General features: G+C 43.2%; 1 protein-coding gene across 2 annotated transcripts in view; it reads right to left on the bottom strand.

Moving 5' to 3' along the window:
* Window positions 1–25,144, bottom strand: part of CFDP1 (craniofacial development protein 1) — a 104,135-nt gene that overhangs the window by 6,024 nt on the left and 72,967 nt on the right. For both annotated transcript variants that reach the window (XM_032486763.1, XM_032486762.1), the window contains exon 6: window positions 5,730–5,888. In XM_032486763.1, coding sequence (XP_032342654.1) covers window positions 5,730–5,888 — 159 coding nt within the window. The remainder of the gene's footprint in view (window positions 1–5,729; window positions 5,889–25,144) is intronic.

The following is a 25,144-nucleotide window of genomic DNA, read 5'->3' on the forward strand; positions in this document are numbered from 1 at the left end:
GAGGACCTGAAGGAGCAGTGCAGAGACTGGGCTGCCATAAGCAGGGGAGAAGGTAAGAGGTGGGCACGGTACAGCTCAGGGAGGGCCCGGACACCAAGGGAAGGCGGTCAACACTGATTTCAAGTACTACTAGAGGGCTTTCAACAGGGAAGAGCTGACAAATGGTTTGTATTTTTTAAAAAATCAGGTTGGCTGTGATGAGAATGGAGGAGAGTGGAGGAGAGCGGAGGAGAGGTACATATCGAGAAGCAGGGAGCAGAGCAGATGCCCGGGGCTTGTCCTGGAGGGATGGCAGGTGGGCTGCACTGAAATTCTATCTTATGATAGAACTGTCTAGTGACTTTCAGGATGTGAGTGGAAAGAGGATAACTTCTAGGGTTTCCTTTCATTAGCTGGGTGGATGACTTTCTGAGATGAGTGGTGCCATTTTCTGAGTAGTCTGAGGAAGAAGTTTGCTTATGGAAAGAAACCAAGTACAGGTTTCTCCTGCTACCTGAAAGTAGGACGTTCCCATGACATCTCTCTGAGCTGAAATGGTGTCAAGTGAAGAAGCAATTATCTTTTTTGTGAAAACAAAAATCCTCTTCAGGTTTTTTTTCAGTTAGTGAGAACATGTAGAGCAATATTAATGCAGGTCTTTCATAAAAGCCAAGTGGTGTAAAGTGAACTTTTGAAAAGAGAGGGATACCTGTATTTGGTTTTGGACATTAAGTTTGATATGTGTCTGGGACATGCAAATGGAGATGTCAACTAAACAGCTGATACTGGAGTCTGGAGTTCAGTGGGATGGTCGGTCAGGCAGGGGATGGCTTTTTTGGAGTCATCAGCAGAAAAGTACCTAAGCCGTGGAACTAGTGTGCTTTCCTGAGGGAGAGAATGTGAGGAGAGATGGCTGCTTAGCACTCAGCCCTGGGACTTCCCTACTTTAAAAGCCCAGAGAAGACAGGCCAGCCAGGCAGATTGAGAGGAGACGCCCCCAAGCTGTGCTGGCCACAGTTGTGGGAAGTATTCCTGAAAGGTAGGCAGGAATACACCAGGAAGGGATTTAGAAGAATAAAACACCCGGCCTTCCAGTGATGCCCTAGACTTGGCATGGTCAGTATTGGCAGATGGAATAAAAAAGAGTGGGCAGGAGACTTGGTGTGGGGGGGTAGGGTGTGGGAGAAGGGAGGGGAATCCTATCTATAAACATGCTACACATTCCCCTACTCATTTAATTCCCATAATAAACCTGAGAGTATAGTGAAGTTTCTACTTCAAGGATGGGGAAAGGGGGCTGAGCACATGACAGGTTGGTAGTAGAAGCAGGGTACGAATTCAACTTCAACTCGGCTTATCGTAAAATAAAACACACACACACACACACACACACACACACACACACACACACACAGAGAAAAGTGAGTAAAATGGGCAAGGCAGATGAATCATAAAGCAAGCATACATACGGCCATCACTAGGTCAAGAAGGAGAATGTGGCAGCCCCCAGGAAGCCCCAGCAGAACTCCCACCTGACACCCACATCCATCACCCAAGCCCAGACAGGTGTGTGCTTGCCCACATTTCCTTGCTTTCAAGTTTCTGTTTCTTCAGCACTGCAGTCTGGTTGTGCCTAATTTTGAACTTGACATAAATAGATATATTTATGTATTTTTTGCGCCTTGATTCTTTACAAACTGACCTAATGGACACGTATTTATCTGTTTTTGACCTTCATATAAATGGAATTTAAACGCATAAATAAAATAAATGGAACCATACTGCACGAACTTCTTTGTGCTATTATGTATTGAAATTTATCCACATTCATTCCAATTGCTAAAGAGTATCCCAGTGTGTAAATGTATCACACATTGTCTAATATACTATTGATGAAAAAAATCTATAAAGAGGAGACTTTCATCTTTTCCTATGCTGTCCTCGAGGGGGCTTAACTTCCACCTTCATAGTTTTTGTCTTTTTGTCTCTGAATTATATTCTGGATAATTTCTTTGATTGTTTTTCAGTTCACATATACTCTTTTCTGCTGGCCCAACTACTTATTAAATCTATCCATTTCATTTTTAATTATGGTTATTATATTTTTCATTTCTAGAAATTCTGTTGCATCTTTTTCAAATCTGCTAGGCCACTTTTAGAGTTTCTTCTTGTAAATATTTTCAAGTTTCTCTGCTTTTACAGAGGCTTATACAGGAGGCTTAATTGTATCAAAACCTGCATCTGATATTTCCATTGTCTAAATTCTTTGCAGATCTGATCCTGTGCCTACTGTTTCTCAAGGCGTTTTGCTTCTTGTATTTTAAGATAGCAAAATACTCTAAAAAAGTTGGACAGTAATAACCCAATACTGACCAATGTAGCTTCAAATTCTATCAAAGCTTTATAAGGGGAAAGATAGGATAGAACTTACTGAAGCAGAATTACTACCAAAACACAAAAAGCATGACAATCTTTTAACCCCAATTTCATCTTATTTTAATCAGAACTGTATTATAGGGATATTTTTACCACCATTCATGATCTAGATTCTCGTATATGAGAAGAATTTAAATACAGTGCATGTAAAAAGGTCACAGTCTCGTAATAAATAGGGCAGAGGCCAGTCATTACTCATAGGTAGCTTTTTTGAGATGCTATCAAATATGACCTTCCCCCCGATGTTTTAGCAGAGATCACTTTTGTTCTAGAGTAATACCTCTTGGCATGTGATTCCCCATTTATTCCCTCAGAGTAGACTCTCCCCAGGTGGCCTCTGCCCTTGTGGGCATCTGTGTAAGAAAAGCTGGGGCCGGACCAAACAGACCTTACAGGTTTGGTTCCTGTGCTTCCCTCCCTTCGACACTGCAGCACTGGGCACACTTCTCAATAGATATCTTGCCCTTCTCAATAGCCTGTTCTGAAAGTTGGCTCTCTAGTTATAGATGTGCCAGAAAGGCGTACCCAGCAGCTGATTGCTCTCATTTTTAGAATCTTAATGCTGTGGTCTAGTGATTCTCAACCCTGGTTGTGCATCAGAAGCACATGACGAGTGATTTAAAGATACAGGTGTCTGTGACTCATTTTTAAAAAACTGAGGTGTAACTGATTTACAATATTATATAAGTTTCAAGTGTACACAATTTTCAGTGATTCACAATTTTTGAAGGTTATACTACATTTATAGTTATAATAAAATACTGGCTATATTCCCCATGCTATACAATGTATCCCTGTAGCTTACTTATTTTATACATAGTAACTTGTACATCTTTATCCCCTACCTTATCTTCCCCCTTCCCTCTCTTCCTGGTAACCACTAGTTTGTTCTCTACATCTGTGAGCCTCTTTGTTCTATTCCCTAGTTTGTTTTATTTTTTAGATTTCACATGTAAGTAATATCATATAGTGTTTGTCTTTCTCTGTCTGACTTACTTCACTAAGCACAATACCCTTCAAGTCCGTCAATGTTGTTGCTAATGGCAAAAGTTCACTCTTTTTTTATGGCTGAGTAGTATTCCCTTATATATCTATACCATACAGATATCTCTGACTTCTGATTCAGCAGTGCACAGAGGTGGTCTGGTCATCTGAACTTTGGAAACACCCCCAGAAGATTTGCATGCTTAGCCAAGGTAAGAAGCAGGGCAATAGTTCCTTCCCTGGACCAGGGTTGGGTTGTTTCATCTGCCAGCAGGAACTAGGAGAGACAAGTGAGTGGAGGTGTTGGGTGGGGGCGGGCACTGGAGAGGGCAGGTGAGAAGAGCCAAAGGCAGAACATGGAAGTCATCAGATCTGGTTTGGAAAAACACAATCAGATCGTGGAATCATCTGGCCGAGGCAGCGGAGGCTCAGAGAAGAGGGAAAAGCAGCGCTTAGAAGTTGCATGCTATTAGTAGTTCCTTAACCCAGTTAGGTGACTTTCCAGTCTGGAAAGTCCTCACTGGGCAGATGGCCTTTTTAATTTTGTTTTCTCTTCCAGCCTACATTTTATTCTCTCTCCCTTATCTTCAACAGCACGGCTCCTTACTTTTACAAGACCTTTATTAACAGAATGAACACTGTCTAACCCATATAACCCATCCTCAGAGAAGCAATAAAGTCTGGCACACACTGGCAGTCCCTCTGCCGCCTCAGACCAGCAGGTGAACGTGGAGAAGAGGCAGGGGCTGAGTTACTAGGGCCAGCTCAGAGGCGGCGCTTCAGGGCGTGTGGCAGAGGCCTTCTCTGGGTAACACTGACTCCTACCTGTGCTTTCTTGTGGGCCTTCCACAGATGCTGTGGCACTTCTCTGTCTGTCCTGTGGCAAATCATCTTTGACAGACTGACTTAGAAGTCTGATAGTTAAAAAAGCTCATGAAATCATTAAAAAAATTTTTTTTCACATATTGATCGGCTTCTAGGTTCATTCAAATACTCGTGAAGCCTAATTTAGAAAAATGACTCCCCAAACAAAAACCGCACCTGTCTTTATTGTAATTTAGCTTATAAATAACCTGAAGGACTACCCCTTTAACACACACCTTTATGTGACAGTGACAGGTGCTCTGCAAAGGGCTTCATGTAGACAGGCATGCCTCATTTTATTGCGCTTCACTTTACTGCACTCTGCAGATTCTGTGGGTTTTTTTTTTTTAAACAAATTGAAGGACTGTGGCAACCTTGTGCTGTCAGATGATGGTTAGCAAATAAAGTATTTTTAAATTAAGGTATGTACCTTGCTTTTTAGATATAATGTTTAGCAGACAACAGTATAGTGTAAACGTAACTTTTACATGCAAACTTTTGGGAAACCAAAAAATTTGCATAACTCACTTTACTGCAATATTTGCTTCACTCCCGTGGCCTGGAACCAAACCTGCGGTATGTCTGAGGTCTGCCTGTGCTACGCACATATAGGTATAATACATATATCACATATAGTGTCTCATGAGGGCCACACAACCACCCTGAGGGTGGTATCATTACCCCAGCTTTACTGGCGAAGAAGCTGAGCCTCAGTGATGCTCAGTGACTGCAGGGAAAGCCCTGCCGGAGAGGCAGGCCGGCGGAGCAGCAGGGCCACCTGATGGGCATGATGCTTCCTCAAGGGCAGGGAGCATGGACCTTGTGCCATGGACCCACCTCTGCAGCAAATCTGTTCTTGGCCCCTCTGAGGTTTCTAAGTACTCACTGAACAGTTTTTTTCTGGATGTCCCTATACACACAGTCATGAACATCCTCTTTGTATTCCAAAGTGAAGAGGAAGAAGGTGCACATTATGGCATGGATGCTGTCTGAGAGCTAGTGTGTTACACAGGCTGAAGCCATAACAACATGGACAAAAACATCCCACAATAATGTGACAACATCTCGGCACTCTTCTGGCTCTGTTTCTGACACACTGGCTTCTCAGGTCAAATAATTCAGATGAGGCCAAGGCTGATACAGTGAGCCAGGTCTGACCACGTGAATAAACAAGGTGACTTACAGTTCATGGGGGTTGTAATTCAGCAAATCCAGGCTGGCAGACGTGACTGTTCTCGAGAGAAGAGCTGCTCACATGCCTTCCCACCCCCTTCCTGTCACTCCAGTGTTTTCCTCGCTGACAGGACCCACCCACGTTAGAACTCAGCTTCAATGACAAACCAAAGAGTTCACATTTTTCATTTCATTGTGAAACGCTTCTGCCTGCCTAAATTTGGTGGCGTGTGTGCAGTGAATGATTTCAGAGTTTTTAGGATTTTCAGAGGAACAAAATTGCTAGTTCTTACCCTTCCTTCCCTCGATTGTGGATGGCGAGCTCTTCGCCAATGCCCTCTTCTTCCTTGAAGCTCTCCCAGTCCAGCTTGGACTTCTCCAGGGTGCTCATCTTCTGCTTCTTGGCTCCAATTTTCCCCAAAAGATTGCTCATGCCACTTGATCTCTTTAATCTAGGGAAAACAAAGACATGAAACATGTAGCATGTTAAAAACTCTCATTTCTTGATTAATGGTTTTTCTGATTGGCACAGAAAAATCCCCTAGATTCGAGCTACTTATCTTAATGGAGCCATGTCTGCACCTAGGGTACTTCCTGTCTGGTGTGGCAAACACCTTAGGAGACTGCCTCTGACTGCTCTAATGACTGAGGATAGGAAATCCTGAAGCCCTCTGTATGCCCTGCGTGACAAGCAGGTCTCTGCGTGCAAGGAGGGAGAAGCACAGCATGATTCAGACTTGGTTTTAGAATCACATGCCTTGGTTCATATTCCAGCTCTAACCGTGTGACTTTAGGCTAGTTGTTTAACTGCATCTGCCTTGGTTTCCTAATCTACAAAGTGAACACTTACTCATGAGGCTGGAGTGTATCTTATATGTAAAGTGCTTAAAAGAGCACCTGGCACAGAGTAAAGGTGCAGGAAATGTTACCCATCCTGAATCACTGTCATCATCTGAGCACTAAAGCCCCAGGGAATTCTTTTAAGAGAAAGAGAACCAGATTCCAACACTGATGAGCAAGAGGTCATAGTATCTTAAAAGGACTCTAAGATCAGTTTCTTTTCAACTCCTGTGAGTCAGGGCCCTGGTTTTTCCCAGGAGGTGGAGAACATTCCTCATCCTAAAAGCAGGGAATTTATAGCCTGTGTTCTACTTGCTGATGATGCTATCATGGACGGTGGGAGAAAACCCACATGCCCAAGTTCAAGTCTTGGCAGGTCAAATATTCCTGTCAACATTAAATGTATGTGATAAAATAAGAAAAACAGAACGCAGCTAGTAAGAAGGTGGTACTAGGGGAAGGAATTATGGAAGGAATGTGACTTTTGGTCTCTTTAGAAAGGAAAACAAGTTATATACTAGCATACAGGAAACTAGCAGTCATTTTCTGTTTTACTGGGATATGCGAGTTAAAACATTTAAAAACTCTATGAGCTAACATCACAAGGTGTACTGACAACACTGATAGTAACACCTCTCACTTGCCTAGAAGGCTAATTCTCCAAGCACTTTCATAAGCATTTTCTCATTTATTCTCATCACTGCCTGTGAAAGAGGACCACTGAGTTTCAGGAGGAATCTTTTAAGACTATCTCGTGTCTCTCGTGTCTCACCAGCCATTCTGAAATCCCACCTCTTGCAGCATAGTGCTGGGGAAGGACGGCTCACTACCTCTGCCCTGGAGTGAAGTGACAAGCCAATGTCCACACTGAATACAAGACTCTAGGGGCTGAAGAGTTACCCACTATGCTCTCATTCTATTCATGCCAGTGAAGAGGATGTTAGCTTCCCCGTCATGGTCACATCCCACTACATACTTCCAGCTTAAGATCAACTCAGAGGAGGCTGGGTCGGCACCATCATCCTCACTTTGAGTTAGACAAATAAACAAAGTGCAGAGAGGCTACATGATACAACAAAGGTCAAACCAATAGAAAATGCAGATCCAGGATGAAGAGGTCTTTCAGGCTCCCAGTGTGGTGCCCTGCGCTGTCTTACCTCTAATGTGAGAATTTACTTGAGAGCTTTTCTGACAGCTATTTTATTCCCAATTTGCTTAAGAATTTTCTGAACAGCTCTTTATGAGCCTTCAATTCATAGCTTCTAAAAATTCCTTCCCAGACAACTCAGTCCCTACCACAATCTCTCCATCAGTACACAGACTATATGTGACCAAGAAGAGATCATGAGTGGGGATGTGGAAACTTACTATGGTTCAAATCTCTTCATGTCTCACCTGCCTCACTGCCGTTGCCCTGGTTCTCATTTTACATTCTCTCTCCTGGATAATTCAGTGGCCTCCTCACTGGTCTCCCTGACTTTCATTCTGTCCCACCTTCACTTACCTGCTCCAACTGGCTTCCACTCCACATGCTGTCATTAGAGTGGATTTTCTAACATAAAGCTTATCCTGTCTTTCTGCTTAAATGTCTCCTCCCCAACCCTCTGTTGCTCTTACAATAAAGTCTAAACCCCGCCACTTGCAAAGTTCTTCCTGATCTCTCTCCTCATCTGCCTCTGCAATCTCTGCTCCAGCCATACACTCCCCATGCTGCACTTCACCTCCCCCTGACTCCCTCCCATTCATCTGTTCTTGTCTCAACCTAGAAATCACTTCCTCCAGGAGGCTTTCCTGGACCCCTCCCCCAACCTCTGGATCAGATACCTCCTGCAGGTGTTTCTATTGCACTCCAGTTCTCTTTGTATTATAGCACCAATCCTTGTGTAACAGGTGCTTGAGGACTCTCCTAATTTCAGCTGCCACCACACTGGTCAATTCTGAGGAAGCTCAGAACCACAGCAGACAATATCCCACCAAAAACACATACCTGGAGACTTTCCATTTCTGGCTGCAGGGTCTCCTTTGACCCTGCCTACATGTCACAAGCACTGTGGTGGAGTTCATGCCATTAGGGTCACCCTCATGGGGACAGGAGCTGGTGGCTAAATGACCCAACCTCTTGTCCTCACACAGGCAGTTCTGGGAGGCATTCTGGATGCTTCTCGCAAGTTCTGGTGGCATCAAGCCCTCGTGACCTTGGAAGTGCATTCTTGTATTGGCTTTTCCTCCTTTCCTGCCTCACTTTCCCCACCCTCTTAACTCCTGTTTCCTGGGAAGCCCTCTCAAACAAACTACCTGCACTCAAAGCCTTACCTATGGTTCTGCTTTGCAGGGACTCTAACTAAGACGTTTAGGAGAAACATGATTTTCCTGTGCCGCTCTATCTCTCTGCAGAGACTTAAGTCCTGGGCCTCCAAATCTCTCTACAGCACACGGATACAGTTCTGCAAACAGTGGATGCTCAGTAAAGCCAACAATGTCACCTAGGTCACAGAACCAATTAGTGGGAGAGAATCAGACCTTTGTAGAATAAAAGGTGTTCAGAACACTTTAAATTGGGGAATTCTAAGGGGAGGAATTTCCATTTGTATTTGCCAATCAGCTCTCAGCAACCCAGGGTTCCCCATTTTATCTGGGCAGCACCACAGCTTTGTACACCGTCTCTCCCCCTCTTCGTCTACAGCTCTGACGGTATTACCAGATTATTCCATCTTTTCAACAAATCACTCTGAGAAATCTATTGGAAAATGATTTTTGCTGCATAGTGGTGAAGAGGGTTCTAGGGAAGGAAAAAAGTCACAATCCCCCTTTGCCTTGTTCACTATTTTTTTTGTTGTTCAAATTATTTTTAATTGTATAAAATGGGTCTTTTCTCAACTTTGATGCTGCTATGGACTGAACCCCTTGGGTTATTTCTTTCTTTTTAAAAATTATTATTATTTTTTAAATTTTATTTTGTTGTTGTTGTTGTTCACTATTAAACATCAGCAAAATGTCACCTGTGCTATTATGCTCTGGGTCTGCCTGTGCTGGATCATCAACATGGTTTATGATTTCCTAATCTGATGGTCTCGAAAGGAAAACTACCCATCTTTTATTTGAGGCTAAATCAAAGTCGAATGATACATTTACAGTAGCAGCCAAAACATGCAGAGGTGTATCGTCACTGAGACAGACACTTTCTTCCTGGAAGCTGGCATCTCACGCTCACTTCCCACCTTGACATGGGGCTCTAGTTGTGCAATCCTGGCATCATTCCACTGCAGCTTTCAGAAAGGCAGATCTACCCTGACCTTGGCCCCATCTCTGCTGTTAAGGTTCATCAATCAGGCTTTCAGGAAAGCTGAGGCAGATGGGAAGAGTCAGCTTCTGGGCAGTGGCTGCTGGCTCTGCGCTGTGAAGGAACACTGCAGAGAGCACCGAGGCTGAACAGCTCTCTCCCAGAAGTGCCGCTGCACTAGGAGGGAGTTAGCACTGGTGTCCCATGGAAAACTGGGGAAGGGGGAGGTCAGAATTCCCTTGAAGACTTCTCTGCTGTCAGCAGGAACCAGTGCAGTTTAAGGCATCAGAGCAACAGAAACACTGACTTCTCTTTGTTCTGGATCCTAAGCCATAAAGGCAAGGGACCACCAGAAAGTCAGCTCTGACAGCCCACCCCTCCCCCAGCTGTGGATTTTCTGGTCTTCGGTTTTTTTTTGTTTTTGTTTTTTTTAACTTTTTTTTTACTGAGTTACAGTCATTTTACAATGTTGTGTCAAATTCCAGTGCAGAGCACAATTTTTCAGTTATACATGGAACATACATACATATATTCATTGTCACATCTTTTTTTCACTGTGAGCTACCATGGTCTTGGTTTTAAAGCAGGGTGAATTGTGCCACAGAAACCACAGCATTTCATTCAAGAGGACCCTCATCCACCTGCTAGAGGTCAAAGTTCAAAGGAATGTGGTGCCCTGGCTTCCTAACAGATTGTATCCAGAATGTTATACTCAGACATGTCCAGAATATTGTTCCTAAGATGCTTTCAATGTAACAATGACATTTCAACCATCTCCTCCTACTCTACTGACCTCACTACCATAAGTTCCATGAAAGGACTAATCCTGCCCGAGAGGCATGGCTTCTGCTCTCCCCAGTTGGCTTCCACGCTGTAAGAGGGAGTGGCCAAGTGTCTGGGTACACTGGTCAGAGACTCTTACTAAGCCTTTTTTCCGGCGTTTTCTGTTCACTTCTCCATCATTCAGTAATTATCTCAATTGCCTTCCCACCATACCTCACCCGGTGTGCAGTCCCAAGACCAGACACCGGCCAAGACATCACACAAAAATGATTGAGAAACTCAAAAAAGTAAAAGGGCCAAAAAAGGCAAAATGACTTGTCTTTTTTCTTTCTGAATTCAAAGTTTACAATGATAATTTGCTAAACTTTTTCTGCTACTTTTCAGCCCCCAAAATGTAAGTTTAACAAAATTTACTGCAACTAAATAATAAATTCCATCCTGCTGAGTCTGTTATAAAGATTACTATAGTAATTCTTTGCTCCAGCCCCATGAGCATGGACTCAGATTCAGACAAATGACTCATTTTGTAGCAGAAGCGCTGCTTTATCTGGCCACCCTCAGTGACGCTCTGGATCCTGCTGTTTATTTATAAGAGGTACTGGAAAGGAGCTGGGAAAATAATTCCTTAAACAGAAATAGAAAGGATGACAGGACACAGCAACTGGTTGTGAAGGAAAAGTGGGAGCATCTTTCCTATGATCTTTAAAATCAGCCTCAGGCACCCAGCTGTCCCACAGGATAGAATTTGAGGTTTGGGAATGAATTTCAAGTCATTCATTCATTGAACTCATCCGACAGAAATTACTGAGAAATTACACCAAACACCGTGCTTGGAACTGGGGATACAAAAAGATATAAGGTATAATCTTTGGCTTCAAGGAGAAAATCTAGGAGAGGAGAGCATCATACAAGACAACTGTAACTACATACTGTGAGGACACAAAAGAGGGAGCAGTTGAGAGGCTATTTAACCCAACCCCTATTTTAGGGATGAATTAACTAAAACCCAAGAACGTAAGAAACCTGCTCAGGTCCACAGTGGGAGACTTGGGGCCAGTATGCAGTGCTTCTGACACCCAGCCTGTCTCCTCCACCTTGTTGATGCTGTAGTTGATGACAGAACCTTTGCAGGTCCCTTCCACACTCCAACTTCACTGCTAACTGGTGGTGGGGTGGGGTGGTGTGTAGTGCATATTCTTATTTTCCCAGAGCTCCCTGTACACAGGGCTCATGTCTTACTCATTCTTGATGCACCCACAGTGTAGTACAAAACCTGGCCATGGTATGTGATCACTGCATATTTAATGTGATTTGACAATGGATTTATCCAAATGATTTTTTTCTTATAACAAAAAGGACTTAACACTACATTTGCGCCAACAGGAAGGAAAGGAAGTTCCAAACCTGAACCAGCAAGGATAGGGTCCACACATGTGCACGGAAGCACTACTGACCTTCACTTAGCACTTCAACACCCAGAGCCCAGCTCAAGTCTATACCTTGCGTCTCATGACTTGCATAACCACTAAAATGCAAATTATTTGCAACAAAGATTCTTTGGCAGAGATAGGCAGTTTCCTCAGTATTTGTCATCCGTTTACACGGCAGGAGTAGACTTTTCTGTAGCTCACACATGGACTATTTTCCAGAGTCTGGAACTGGTATGGTACTCCCTGAGAAATGGGAAGAAAATTTATGATGAAAATTATTCATCATAGTAAGAGCTATCTGCTTGAAACCACTGTTCTCTTTCAGATTTAGCTGAAATCCCTAAGAATGGAAAGTAAAGTCCCAGCCCCTGGGCCAATTTCATTCCCCACTTGTGTAAGTCTCTAAGTAATCTCCCCAAAGCCCAAGACCAGATCACTCAAGGAAATGGACTAGAAGCCAGTGGTACATTAGGAAGACAGTTTAAATCCCAGTCACTTCCCAACACTATACTGACAGTATTCTGTAGGACATGGGGCTCAGAAAGTGGAAAGCCAGAAATACTGACATTGATACAGAGCCATCCACCCCACCTCAAAGGCATCTATCAACAAAAAGTGAAATAAAAGCTGGAAAACAGCAGCAGCTTCACAGTTTTTATACAAATAGAAAATGATCTACTTCTCAGTTTTATTGCTCTGATGTCAACCCAAGAATGAAGAGCACTTAGGTTTGATCTGCTTTCAGCTGCTCTACATCTTTGTAACATGTCTATGACACACGCCTGATAATTCTGGTGGCAAAAGTCCTGAATTCTAAGCTCTTTTAAAACACTGCATTACAGAAAGCCCTTTCCATCTCTTCCTTCCCTACCTATTAAGAGCAGAGGTTTGTTTTGCCCTGCTCTGGCCTCTGAGCTGATGCTGGGAGGACCATTTATTCTAGCTGACTTGGTTCTATTTAAATGGGCAGCTCTGGGGGAGGGGATAGCTCAGTGGTAAAGTGTGTGCTTAACACACACAAGGTCCTGGGTTCAATTCCCAGTACCTCCATTAAAACAAACAAACAAATAAAAACCTAACCACCCACCCCCACAAAAAACCTAAATAGATAGCTCTTTCTATAGAAAATACATTATTCATTCACAGCCAGTAAGACATGAACTGTTCTCCCCAAAGTAGTAGGGGTCCTCTAACTGCAGGCTCCTGATCTCTGTTGTGATCAAGGGCATTCATTTTTGAGACAAGCAATTGGGGTTAGGGCCTCTCAAGTGACACTGACATGGACTTTTTCTCTGGGACAAGCTAACTGACCTGCTGGGCAGTAGTTTATTAGCAACATACACAAAGAGAAAGTTAATGTCCTTTGTGAAGAACAGTCCTCCGTTGGTCTACCTCTCTGCTGAAACAGCCAGCTCAGTGGGCTTGGGTCCCTTGCCACAGAAGGCAATTGTGTGTTTTTACTGTTGTTCATTTTTATTAATCTGCCTAGTTCACACATCTCAGAGAGGGTCAAAGTTAGACAAGCGTTAGGAGAGTGGGTCCTCTAACACACCCTGCTTCAGTGAGGCGTCTGCAATGCTTGGTCCACACACACAGCACAGAGAGAAATGCAGCAGGCCTGGGGCTGGCGGGGTGTGTGTGGGCTGCTCTGTGGGATGGACCGTGTAGGCACAAGAACGCCAGTGTGGTCTGGTGAGAAGTTTCCCTCAATGTTTGGGTTTGAAAAATATCAAACTGACAGAAAAGGTGAGAGCAGAGAACAATTATCTGAATGCTCTTCACTTGGATTCACCAATTAACGTTTTGCTGCATTTGCTTTCTCTCTCTAAATTTTGGGCAGGGGTGACATCATGCCCCTTCACCTCTAAATACCTTGCGTGTATCTCCTCAGGACATTCTTCTGTGTAAATACAACAGCTGTATTATACCCAAGAAATTTAACATTGGTGTCAAAGTCCATATTCACATTTCCCTCAATGCCTCCCCAATGGCGTTGACACTTGTTCTCCTTTCCCTCCCATCAGGCACCAGGTTTGAGGTTTCCTTGGTCTCCTGCCTTTTGTTTTGTTTGTTTGATTTTTGTACTTTGATAGTCTTTTGCACCTAGATTGGTTGTCTTACAGAATATTGCTTGTTTAGGATTTGTCTGTTTCCTGTGGCAAGTATGCCACGTAGATGAGGGTGGGTACTTCTTATGCACCATCACAAAGTGATGGACACATAGTGTCAGGTCAGCCAGGTCTCATGATGCTGTGACCCCTTGGGTAAAGTGGTGACCGCCAGAGCTCTCAATTGTAAAGGTACATTTTCCTCTCTGTGATTAATTTGTAATTAGTGTGTAATATGCAGGATAATATCTTCAGGAAGTTCAGGAAGCTCTGACTGCTTATTTCTGGTGCCTCACCTACAATGCTTTGGCCACGTCTAAGGACAGACTGGTGTTGAATGAATAGTAAAATATCCTATTGGAGGGACAAACATTCAGAAAATCCCAAAGGGATCACAGAGCTCTGGCTGTAAGGAAGTCTCTAAAAAGTGAAAGAGCAGTAACTGGAGAAAGGCCAAGGCTTATGAGATCATCAGCAGAGTCCTAGACTAGACCTGCCAGTGGTGAATAGAGGTCTCTGGCCAACATGGAAGCATTCACCTAGATACCCAATACTCTTCTCAAGCGCGAGGGGGCCAGAGTGCATAGGGTTAAGTGACATGAAGTCAGTGGCAAAGAAAAACCCTCTGGCCCTCCCACTGGACCTCTAGGAAATGATACTTCAGAATTTCCCTTCTCCTTTGTCCCACTCCCATGTGGTTTCATCTCACCCCCTGGGAAAGAGATAATGCCACATCCCTTCCTGCCTCTGCTCCAGCAATTTCCTTCCTTATACCATTCCCATGGTGGGGGTCAGGGCAAAGCAGGAAAGGGCCTCCACCATTTCATAGCAGTTGGGGAGTGAAGAAGGCCTGCGGGCTCTCCAAGGAGGAAATGTTTAGTTTATTGGGAATGAGGATTATGCCTGGGGAGGGAAGGGATGCTTTCCCCTGAGATGCAACCTGCTGTTGCTTTAATTTGAATGATCAGGCACAGCTGTGGAGAATAATTTACTGACCAACACAGACCATTTACATTTCTGAGACAGAATTTTAAAGGAATTATTAAATACAGCTTCTAACCGAGCTCATAATGACATTTTTCTTTATGCAGAACCCTGGGAGCTCAACTGAGGGAGGCACGTCTTGTTTTCCAGATACTGGTTCCATATGGGCTCCCAACCAATCCCAGCCAGAGGCCAAGGAGTCATGAGGCGGAACTGGGATCTGGCAGCTACTGCGTCAACGGCCTCAGAGTTCTCGCCACAGAACTCTTGCCTTCCTGCTGTGACAGTGCCCAGCTCTAAGGATTCCTGCCTGGTGTGAGAGCCAGGAGCCACACTCCCCCACAACACTCCCATCAGGAACAGAGCCCCTCTCTAGGAGAAACCAGCAACGTGAAAAGCAAAGCACAGGGCTTGCAAGATGTCTGTGCCCTGACTATGGGCTGGCTGCTGACTCAGGAGTTGGCATGCTTCCTCAGCCCTACCTTAGAGCTCTGCTTTTTCTTTGACTTTCAGCTTCTTTTTCTCAGGCAGGTTTCTATCTTCTCATGAAAATGTCTGAGGATGTCTACATAGAATACATATTAAATTCCTGGCCATCTCCCAGGATGAGATCGGGTTAAAGTTTTAGGATGTGAGGGGTGTCTTCTGTCTGACCAGAGAGACCTCACTGAAAATGAGTCATGCCTGTGGTCCTTTCTAGAAATGGGTAGGCACATTAACCCACATGGCTTTAAATAAAGTGCATATGAGCTGGCTAGTATACATTTTGCAAAACTGCTCCCCCTCTCTCCCAAACTTATCACCACTACTAAATAAGCGTGTTAAATTCCAAATGAGAAGGATATGGACGTTGGACACAGCTGGGATTCCTGACACCTCAAAGTACTGTCTGGAGGGGAGTGTGCTTTATGGTCCTTTCATTAGGTGAGGGTAAGTGGTAAGAAAGGTCATTTTTCAGCACTGGGTGCACCTTCCTGGGCCCTGACTCCAAATCCCTCCCAGGGTGGCATCTGTACCACTAGGCACACACTCACATGCCAGAGCATCTTCTCAGCCTCCTAGAAGCCACTATCCTGCTAATTTAGTGGGCCACTCAATGAGGCCCAGTTCTGCTGCCGTCCAGGGGGCCACTCCCACCTGTCCCCCAAAACTCAGGACACATAATCATCTGCAGTTTTCCCCTTGTCACAGTGCCCCTCACAATCCAAGTTTTAAAGTTCTTGGGAAGCAATTGTCTGCACAAAGGTGATCAAAAGAAGGGGATTGTTTTCAAATCTGAGCTCTAGGTGTCACTTTGCTAGGCAATGCCACGGATTTCAACAAAGAGAAATATCTGTTCCCTCGTAGTCTGGTAGAGAAAACAGAAAACTTTCTTTTTATTGCACTCAGGAAATGGTTTTCATAGATGTTAACCGCAGCTGGGCAATCTGTGTAACCACAACATAGTTTCTCTTTAATAAATGGAAGATTTTTACCCATTGCATCACTGACCACCACACAGAACTCCCACCCTCCCCCTCCAAGGCAAGAGAAAACGATAGCGTCTCTTTCCTTCACCCGCCAGGAAGGGGCTGCTAAAGGAGCTTTTTCACTCAGAAACTCAGAACGCTCTGAAGGTTCCCGTCATCCAACCCTACTGCTGAGTGACGGCCGGCCCCTGGACAGAGCCAGTTTCTCTGCATACAGAACGCCTCCCAGGAGCCTTTATGACCACGATCCACAATGGCCATAATGTACCTAGTCCTACTGAGAAAGTGTTTTTCTCTAAGATTGAAGACAATAAAGACAATAAATCAAATATATAAGCTACCGAATTTACTTGTATCCTAAAAGAACTCTGGAAAATCTGATGCCCAATCTTTTTTTATTCTCAGCTAATACTTTCAAAAACAGCTTCACGGAGATATAATTCACATACTAAAGAATTCACTCTTTTAAGGTATGCAAGCCAATGGTTTTTAGTATATTCAGTTGAGTAGCCGTTACCACAATCTAATTTTAGAACATTTTAACATCTCATCAAAAAACAACAACAAAAAACCCTCCTCATACCCACAGTCACCCCCATTCCTCCAGCCCAAGGCAGCCACTAATCCACTTTCTGTCTCTCCAGATCTGCCTACTGTCTCAGCTAACACTTTTTTGTTGTTTTTTGGTGGGAGAGGTAACTAGGTTTATTTAATTTTTTAATTAGGTTTAGTTTTTTTTTTTTTTAATGGTGGTACTGGGGATTGAACCCAGGACCTCGTGCATGCTAAGCATGCACTCTACTACTGAGCTATACCCTCCCCCTTCTCAGCTAATCCTTTTAAATCATAAGTTTAAGACTATACAGTTGGTATCTGTTACAGCTTCTTATAGGAAACACATTTAAACTTTCAATTGGTCCTCTATGCTGATGGTCTTACATAAATTTCGTAAGGGCCAGGAAAATCAGAAATCCGGACTGCACACAGGGATGTTCGAACATCTGAGCACTGCCTGTATGTCTATGTCCCACATGTCACCAATACTACTTTGGAGCTGTGTTTTTAAAGCAGTGAGGGACACAGACTTAGCACTCAGTGCAGAAACCTGCCCCTGCCACTTAAGTTTTTTTTTTTTTTTTCAAATCTCTAGGTGAGTACATTTATCTGAACCTCAAGTAATCAATCAGTAAAATGAGGATAATAACTACCTTGAAGTGTGATGATTAATTGAGATATTTATCAACTCAGCCTTTATTTATTGAGTGCCTGTGGTATGCCAGACTCTGCTGGTCACTGGAGATAGAAACACAAATTTCTTACCCTCATTTAATTCATTCGCTAGAGAAAGATGTATGAACAAGTCATTAGATTATGAGAAAACTGCTACACAAAGCAAGTACAGTAGGAGTCTAACAGTATGAGTTGGGGAAGGCTGCAGGGAGGGAGGGCTAGTGCCTGAAATCTGAAGGACAAGAAGGAAATGCCACCAGAACAAGGTGGGATAGAGCAGTCCGGAAACAAGTCATAACATCTGCAATGTGTGTAAAAGCATTTACTGGCACATGCTGGCACACAGCAGATAATCAGTGCTTCCTGTCTTCCCTACTCTTAGCCTCTCATGTCTTTGAAAAGACGCTTCTCTAGAATCCAGAAAGAAATTAAAGTCTTGCTGCTGCTAAGGAAAAATGAATGGATCTGGGACTTTAGGAGTTGTTTGTTCTACCTTTTTCTGAGGCTAATTCATCTTTGGCAGCAAAGTATATTTTAAATTTTGACTTATTTCTCCACAAACTTTTCATTTTGAAAAATTTCATACCAAGAAAAGTTGATCTCCTTTGATCTAGAACAGCCCTCTTGCTTGTAGAATGGCCCACAATTTGGACTTGTCTACCTGTTAATGTGGGCTTCTTTGAGGGTATCTGGAGTCTTCAGCACATGATTCTTGGACTTCTCCATGTACACTCAATTCCTGAGTGATTTCATCTAGTCCCAAGGCTTAAATATCAGTTTTATGCCTCTGACCCCCAAATGTCTTATTTTCAGCCCAGACCTCTTTAACTCCAGACTTATCTACTCAACTGTCTAGTGAACATCTCTACTTGCATGCCCAGTAGACTTCGCCTGCATCAGCTTTTCACATATAGTAGAGGGCAACGACACCTGGCCAGGCACTCACCTCTGACCTCCTCTCCTATAACTAACCCCCTCAACTCATTCCACCCCAGGCATGTGCCCACCTTTGTAGCCTTGCCTCAAGCCACTTCTTCCACCCAAAATACTCTTCCCAGATAACATCTTGGTTAACTTCTTTACCTCCCTTAAGTCTTTGCTCAAATCTCAATTTCTCAATGAGGCTTACCCTGATCATCCTATTCACTACTGTAACCTTTACCCACCCTGGACAGTCCTGGTTGCCCTCCCTCCTCAGATTTTCTTTTCTTTACAACACTTAGCATTTTCTAACACATCATGTAATTTGTTTACTGTCTATCTCTCTGCTGGAATGAGAAGTCCACAAAGGTTAGAGCCGATGTGCGCTTTGTTCACTGATATAATCAAAGCGCCTGGCACATGGTAGGCACTCAATAAACATTTGTTAAAAGAATGTATGAATACTGGAAAAACATATCAACTTGGTACATTATAAACAGATTCCAATAATGGTATCTACTAAAGTAACTATTCTTGGTATTGGCTAATCTCATAGCTGCTGCCCCTCCTTAGCTAGGCTTTCTTTTATTTTCTTGAAGAATAGTCAGTTTCCAATGTTGTGTCATAGCTAGGTTTTCTACAAGAGAATTAAGTACTTCAGAGCAGGCACCAGAAAAGCATTTGCTCACTGCAACAGAGGGCAGACCCCTCCTTGAATGGCTATCAGTAGCCTGGAATTTGTCCTAGGCTGGCCTTGGCTCCACTCAATGAGAGCCTGCAGAATGTTCGACAATCTTGTCATAAACTGTCATCTGGGGCACAGGGGCAAAGGTATCTTAATTGAAACACAAATAATGAGCAGAAATAAGAGAAATGCTGGATGAATCTTTGTTTTTTTTGGTCCATGACAACAGAATTTGTCCCCCACCCCCTAGAAAAGTACTATGTGCATTCATTTTATGTGAAAATGAAGCTCTGGAATAATCAGGTGAGGAGACTTAGCTGAGGGTGGCAAATGTGTTTTTTCCCCTTGCCACTGGCTACCTCACAGCCAGGCTGCTTTCACTTGTTTGGTCTTGAGGTCTAGTTTTTAAGTCATATACACTACCACATTATGAGCCAAAAGAATGCCCAAGTATAGCCTTGAAGCTAAAACCAACACTGGATGGATGTAATTGGAGCAATTAGCTCACTCAATACTCAGCCAACTGAACAACTTCATGTCAGAACCTGCCAGAAAAAATTATGCAGGTGCACAGATGTGCTACAGGCAGTGAGCTGAACTGTAGCAAAGATGACCACTCCCTCCAGCTGTCACAACCAACCATGTCATGGTTCACATATGAACTTTCTTGTTCAGTGGGAATCTGAGCTGGTGTTTACAGTAGAAGGGGTAAGATGGTAAAGAGCAGCTAGAAAAAGATACAAAAAGGAATGGGTGGTTCTCACTGCTGGGGGTCTAGGTCCCTGGTGAGACTAACAGGGATAAAAAGACCCCACAAACTTCCAAATGGGGGGGGGGGGATGAGATCATATACAAAGATTCAAGGCATCCAAATGGCCTCAGACTTCTAGAAGCCTGACTGTGGAGCAACGTCCTCACCATTCTGAAGGAAAATCATTTTCCACCTATAATGCTACACACTCAGCAAAAGCACTAATAAAATGTGAAGGTAAAACAAAGTCCTTTTCAGACACATCAAGTTTTAAAAATTTATCTCCCATGAACTGTTTCCTCAGGATGTTACTGGAGGATGAGTTCTATTAAAACAAGGGACTAAACCTAGAAAGAGCAAGACAAGGGGTCCAAGAAACAGGGGAGCTACACAAAGAGGGAGGAAAGGCAGGCCCAGAACAACAGCTGCACAGAAAGCCAAGAGAACAAAGAGCCCCGACCTGAGCAGGAGGATGGAAGCCTCCAGAAGGGGCTGGGGGTGGGGGTGGGGGTGGACATGACAGATTATCTGACATAGCCAAGAAAAGTATTAGAGGGATTTTACAGCCCGAATGCAGAGTTTGGAAAAGATGTGTGATAGGAACATAGAAAGCCAAGCAAACTAACAAGCAACATACATAAATAAAGGGATAAGGGCTAGTCCACACCCTGGCTCCGCAGTGACCAACACCAACAGTGATAATAATATCATTAAACTGGGAGAATGGGAGAAGAGGGATGGGAGTGCGGTACAAGATTGTTAATTCCTCCTCTTCCAAAACGGGTTGGTGCTTCTAAAAGACCAGAATTAACAGGAAGTTAATAATGTCTATAACTGATAAACCAACAAATACCAGTATAATAAACACAATAGTTCAGTATATAGACAAAATAATACCAGAAGAACTAGCTGAATAAGTTTAAAGCGGTTGCCTCGGGGAAGCAGGACCCAGGACTGGGTCAGGAGGCCGCAAACCACATCGACTTTTCACACTGTGCACCTGTATGACTCTGATCTGATAAGCAATCTGGATTAATAAATCTTAATGTTCCTTTTAGCAGAAAAAGAAGAGAAGAGAGTTTTTCTGAGGAGTCATCAGTCTGGCTATTGCTCCATCGGAAAAGCTGGTGAAATGATCTGTTCCCCAGAAAGCACACAGCTGATATGATGAAAGAGATGAAAGCTAGAACACTCTTCCTGCACATAACTCCTACAAAAGGTTTTGCAGAATCGGATTTCTCAGTAAGTTTTGTATGCTGTTAACTAGAATATAATTAAAGAGCATAAAACTTTATAACTCTCATAAGTTGAGAATACCCCTCATTTTACTACCAATCAAGCTCCACTGTCCATCCCCAAGTACACTGAGTCCAAGTAGCACAATTTTGCTATTATTCTGAAGGCTGCCTTTCAGGCAGACAAGCCAGCCCTTATGATGACAAAATGAAGCAAATCCCAGTCATTCAAAGCTGGAGAAGACACAAAGTGGGCCTTATTCACCAGGGCTACTTCAAGAGGCAATGAGACTTATTCCCCAGCTATTCAGGATGGGCCTCCTCTCCCACCAGGCACTGCTCCACCTGCTGTGTGGGGGCATCAAGCACTGAGGGCCACCAGCTTAGAGGGCAAACTCAAAGGAGCAGTACCGCAGTGCCTCGAACTTGCCTCCCTCGGATGGTGGCCAAGTGCAGCATCCCCCATCCTGCGCCCCCCTTTTCTGTGCTCAGCACGTGTTAGGATTCATGTACTGACAGCATGAGAGTAGAGAAAAAGGATGAGTGGCTTCAGGCTCAGTCATTTCTGTCCCTTCCAGCAGGTTCCCCTCTCTCCCCATTCTTTGACACTGAAATTTACCCACAGTGAAACACACAGATGAAGGGTAGTTTACCTTTGGTCAGTTTTGGCAAATGCATACTCCCAAGTAACTCATATCCCTAGTCAAAATACATAATATTTCTATCATCCCAGAACGTTCGCTTGCCAGTCACTCTCCCTCCTCTCCCTGCAATATTCTGACTTCCATCATCACAGATTGGTTTTGCCTTGTTTTGAGTTTATGGAATACGGTATTTACTCTTTAGCGTCTGGCTCCTTCATGCAGCACAGTGTTTCTGGGGTTTATCCATGCTGTATCTGTGCCTGCTGGGTATATCAGTGGTTTGTTACTTGTTATTGCCACACCTTGTTTATCCTGTCAATGGGCACCTGGGCTTTTTCCAGTGCTGTGCTATCATGAATAAAACATGTTTGCACAGGGTTTTGGATACGTGTTTTAATTTCTTTTGGATGAAAATCTAGAAGTAAAATTGCTGGGTCATAGAGTAGGAATATGTCTGCAAAGCTATGAACACTCATTGTTTACGCTCCCAGTAGCAACGTATCAGTTTCGGCTGTTTCATGCCCCCACCAACATTCTGTGTGATTGGCCTTTTTCATTTAGCCATTTCAGGGGGTGTGAATGGAGATCTATTGAAGTCTTCATTAGCATTAACCTGACGACTAACGATGAGTGCTTTTTTTTCACGTGCTTATTTGTATTCTTTTGTGGAATGTCTGTCAAAATTTTTGCGTTTAAAAATGTTTTTTTAGGGGTTATTGTCATAGTTATTTCTTTTATATATATGTCAGATATACATTCTGCAAATATTTTCTTTCTTTTGTTCTGTGATTTGCCTATTTACTTAACGATATCTTTTGATGAGCAGAAGGAAGGGTATCTGCAATGACTATGGGTCAACATAAAAGGGAAAAAAGTAGTAATGTTACAGATTTAAAGAAACAAATCGATTGGCATTTCTTTATTTTTAGAAGCCAATTCTGTTTCTTAGCAAATGCAGAACCATCATTTATTCTACTGCTTAAGACCAAGCTAAATTTGAGAAAGACAAAAACTTTGGTGGCTGCCCCTTCAGATATATTCTGTGCTGCAGAGCCAAAGTAAATCACAGGGAATGGCTAAAAAGGGACATGCCTCTGTCAAATGAGAATTAGAAAGGGAAGTCCTGAAATGCCACTGAGATTGTCATCAAACCAGAAAGGTTTTGTTTTATCTAGAGGGAGGGAAGTAAAAACAACGATGAAAGGAAGTCTTTAAAGCCTTTCATTCTGCATTCTGGTTTTTAATACATCCCATTCCTTCTTTCACTCTCTCCACAGGCTGATTAAAAAATAAGGAAGTTATGGTGGTTAGAGCAAGGCGTTAAGATGGCATGACTTGTGGGTTGCACTCCTAATTCATCTGCTGTGTGGGCTGCTCCTACTCTGCATAAATCACTCCTTCACATTTTCTACTTCAGCGACTGAGACAGAGAGACCAGTTTAACTGTGTGAGAGGCCATGAACATTATTAATCATTAATGCTCTGGAAGAGCCTCTGTGGAACAATATCAGTTACTCACGATCACCTGGAAAGGCCAACAATCACTGCCACCCACCCTACTCTCCTCCCACGGATCCATGACTTGCCTCCTCCTAGAAGCACCTGACCCCCTGTAGCTGTGGAAAGGTTTGCTTTTTTTCTTCTCCTGTAATTAATTAATTAATCCAAACAATCCTTTAAAACAACAGAAACAGGTGAAAAGGAACAGAAAAGAGGATAATAATCAGGATAAACTGTTAAAATAATCCACCGGTCCAGCAAATCCTGCCAAGCCTGAAATGCTCTGAAGAATATATACCTGTAGTATGCCAGGATGCAAGCCCCAGACAAAGGCTGTTTGTGGGCTAGTAGACCTAACCTGATTTTGCAAAGCAGAAGCCATCAGTGGGAGGCAGTGCATGGGGTGGAGGAGAGTTCCACCAGAATAAAGGAGAAAGATGGGGGGAAAGGTCAGGTAAAGCATTATATAATAGAAGCCTCTTGCCCTGCTATTTACTATTCTTATTAAACTGTCAAAATAAGGCTAAAAAGGAAACAAAAGGTGGAACACTCCCAGCACAGTATAAACCCTACCAAACTGAAAAAAGTCTGGAGAAAAGAAAACCTTCTATCAGGTCAATGGATGGGCTAAGGGAATATGTATGGAGGCTGAGAAAGAGCTCAGATGCCCTTAAAATTGGTCTCCTGGGGGTACATTTCATGGACTCATCTACTTCAGTGATCCATCTGGAGCCAGCTATCCATATTATGTTGGTCTTTCATCTTATAAAAGCTGTAACCTGTCCCCTAGTGAGGTTGCAAATACTCCCAGGTCTCTTGGTTTACAATGAAACATTAACCATTAGAACACGAAACATGTATTTGCCATAGGTCTTGCCAGTGACTATTTTCCTCCTTACTGGCGAAAAAAGCCTTTACTTGGTTTATGTGTAAGGTCAAAATACAAAATGATCAAAAATGGACTCAGTGAAAAATAATGTTCTACCAGTCCTCCAGTCACCAATTAATTCTTTTTCTCTGAAGCAACCACTGTTCACCAGTTTCTGGAGTCCTTCCAGAGATGTTCTCTGCATATGCAATCATTGACAGTTCACAGCCTATCCCATCCAGTAGCTGATTTCACAGCATTGTAGGCAGAACTAAAGCTAATCACAATTAATCTCAATGTATTTAGTTTTTATCAGAGTCTGGAAATAAAGCTCTGCAAATCAGATTTTAAAAATCTGCTTCTTCCTGCCAGAGCTCTTTCATGCATATCCAAGCAATGTATATTTGTATATATTCTCTCCACATCCTGCATATAAATGACTATATGCCTCTGCACTGTTCTGCTCCTGGCTTTTTTCACTTATTTATGTATTTCTGAGATCATTACCTATCAGTACACAGAGCACTTCTTCATTTTCTTCGGAACTGCATGTTGTCCTAATGTATGGAAGAATCATAATTTATCAGGCAATCACTACTCAAGGTTTTTTGTTTGTTTGTTTGTTTAGTTTTTTTAAATGGAGGTTGGGGGATTGAACCCAGGGCCTCATGCATGCTAAACATGCACTCTACTACTGAGCTATACCCTCCCCCCAAATCTGCCCCTGGCAGTCACTACTCATGGACTGTCAATGACAATCTTTTGCCCCTACAAACAGGGAGAGCCACAACCTTACCAAAGCACGTGATCAAACTTCGGGATTTCTGCCAATCTGGTGAAAAACAGCATCTCCTTGTCATTTAAATGTGTTTCTCTTTTTATTAGGAAAACAGCATCTTTTCTCATTTGTAAGAGCCATTTGTATTTCCCTTCTGGTGAGCCTTCTCTGCCCTTTTAAAAACTAGACGGTTGGTATGTTT

Source organism: Camelus ferus, chromosome 9, assembly GCF_009834535.1.
Source record: "Camelus ferus isolate YT-003-E chromosome 9, BCGSAC_Cfer_1.0, whole genome shotgun sequence".
In the NCBI taxonomy this organism is placed as follows: Eukaryota; Metazoa; Chordata; class Mammalia; order Artiodactyla; family Camelidae; genus Camelus; species Camelus ferus.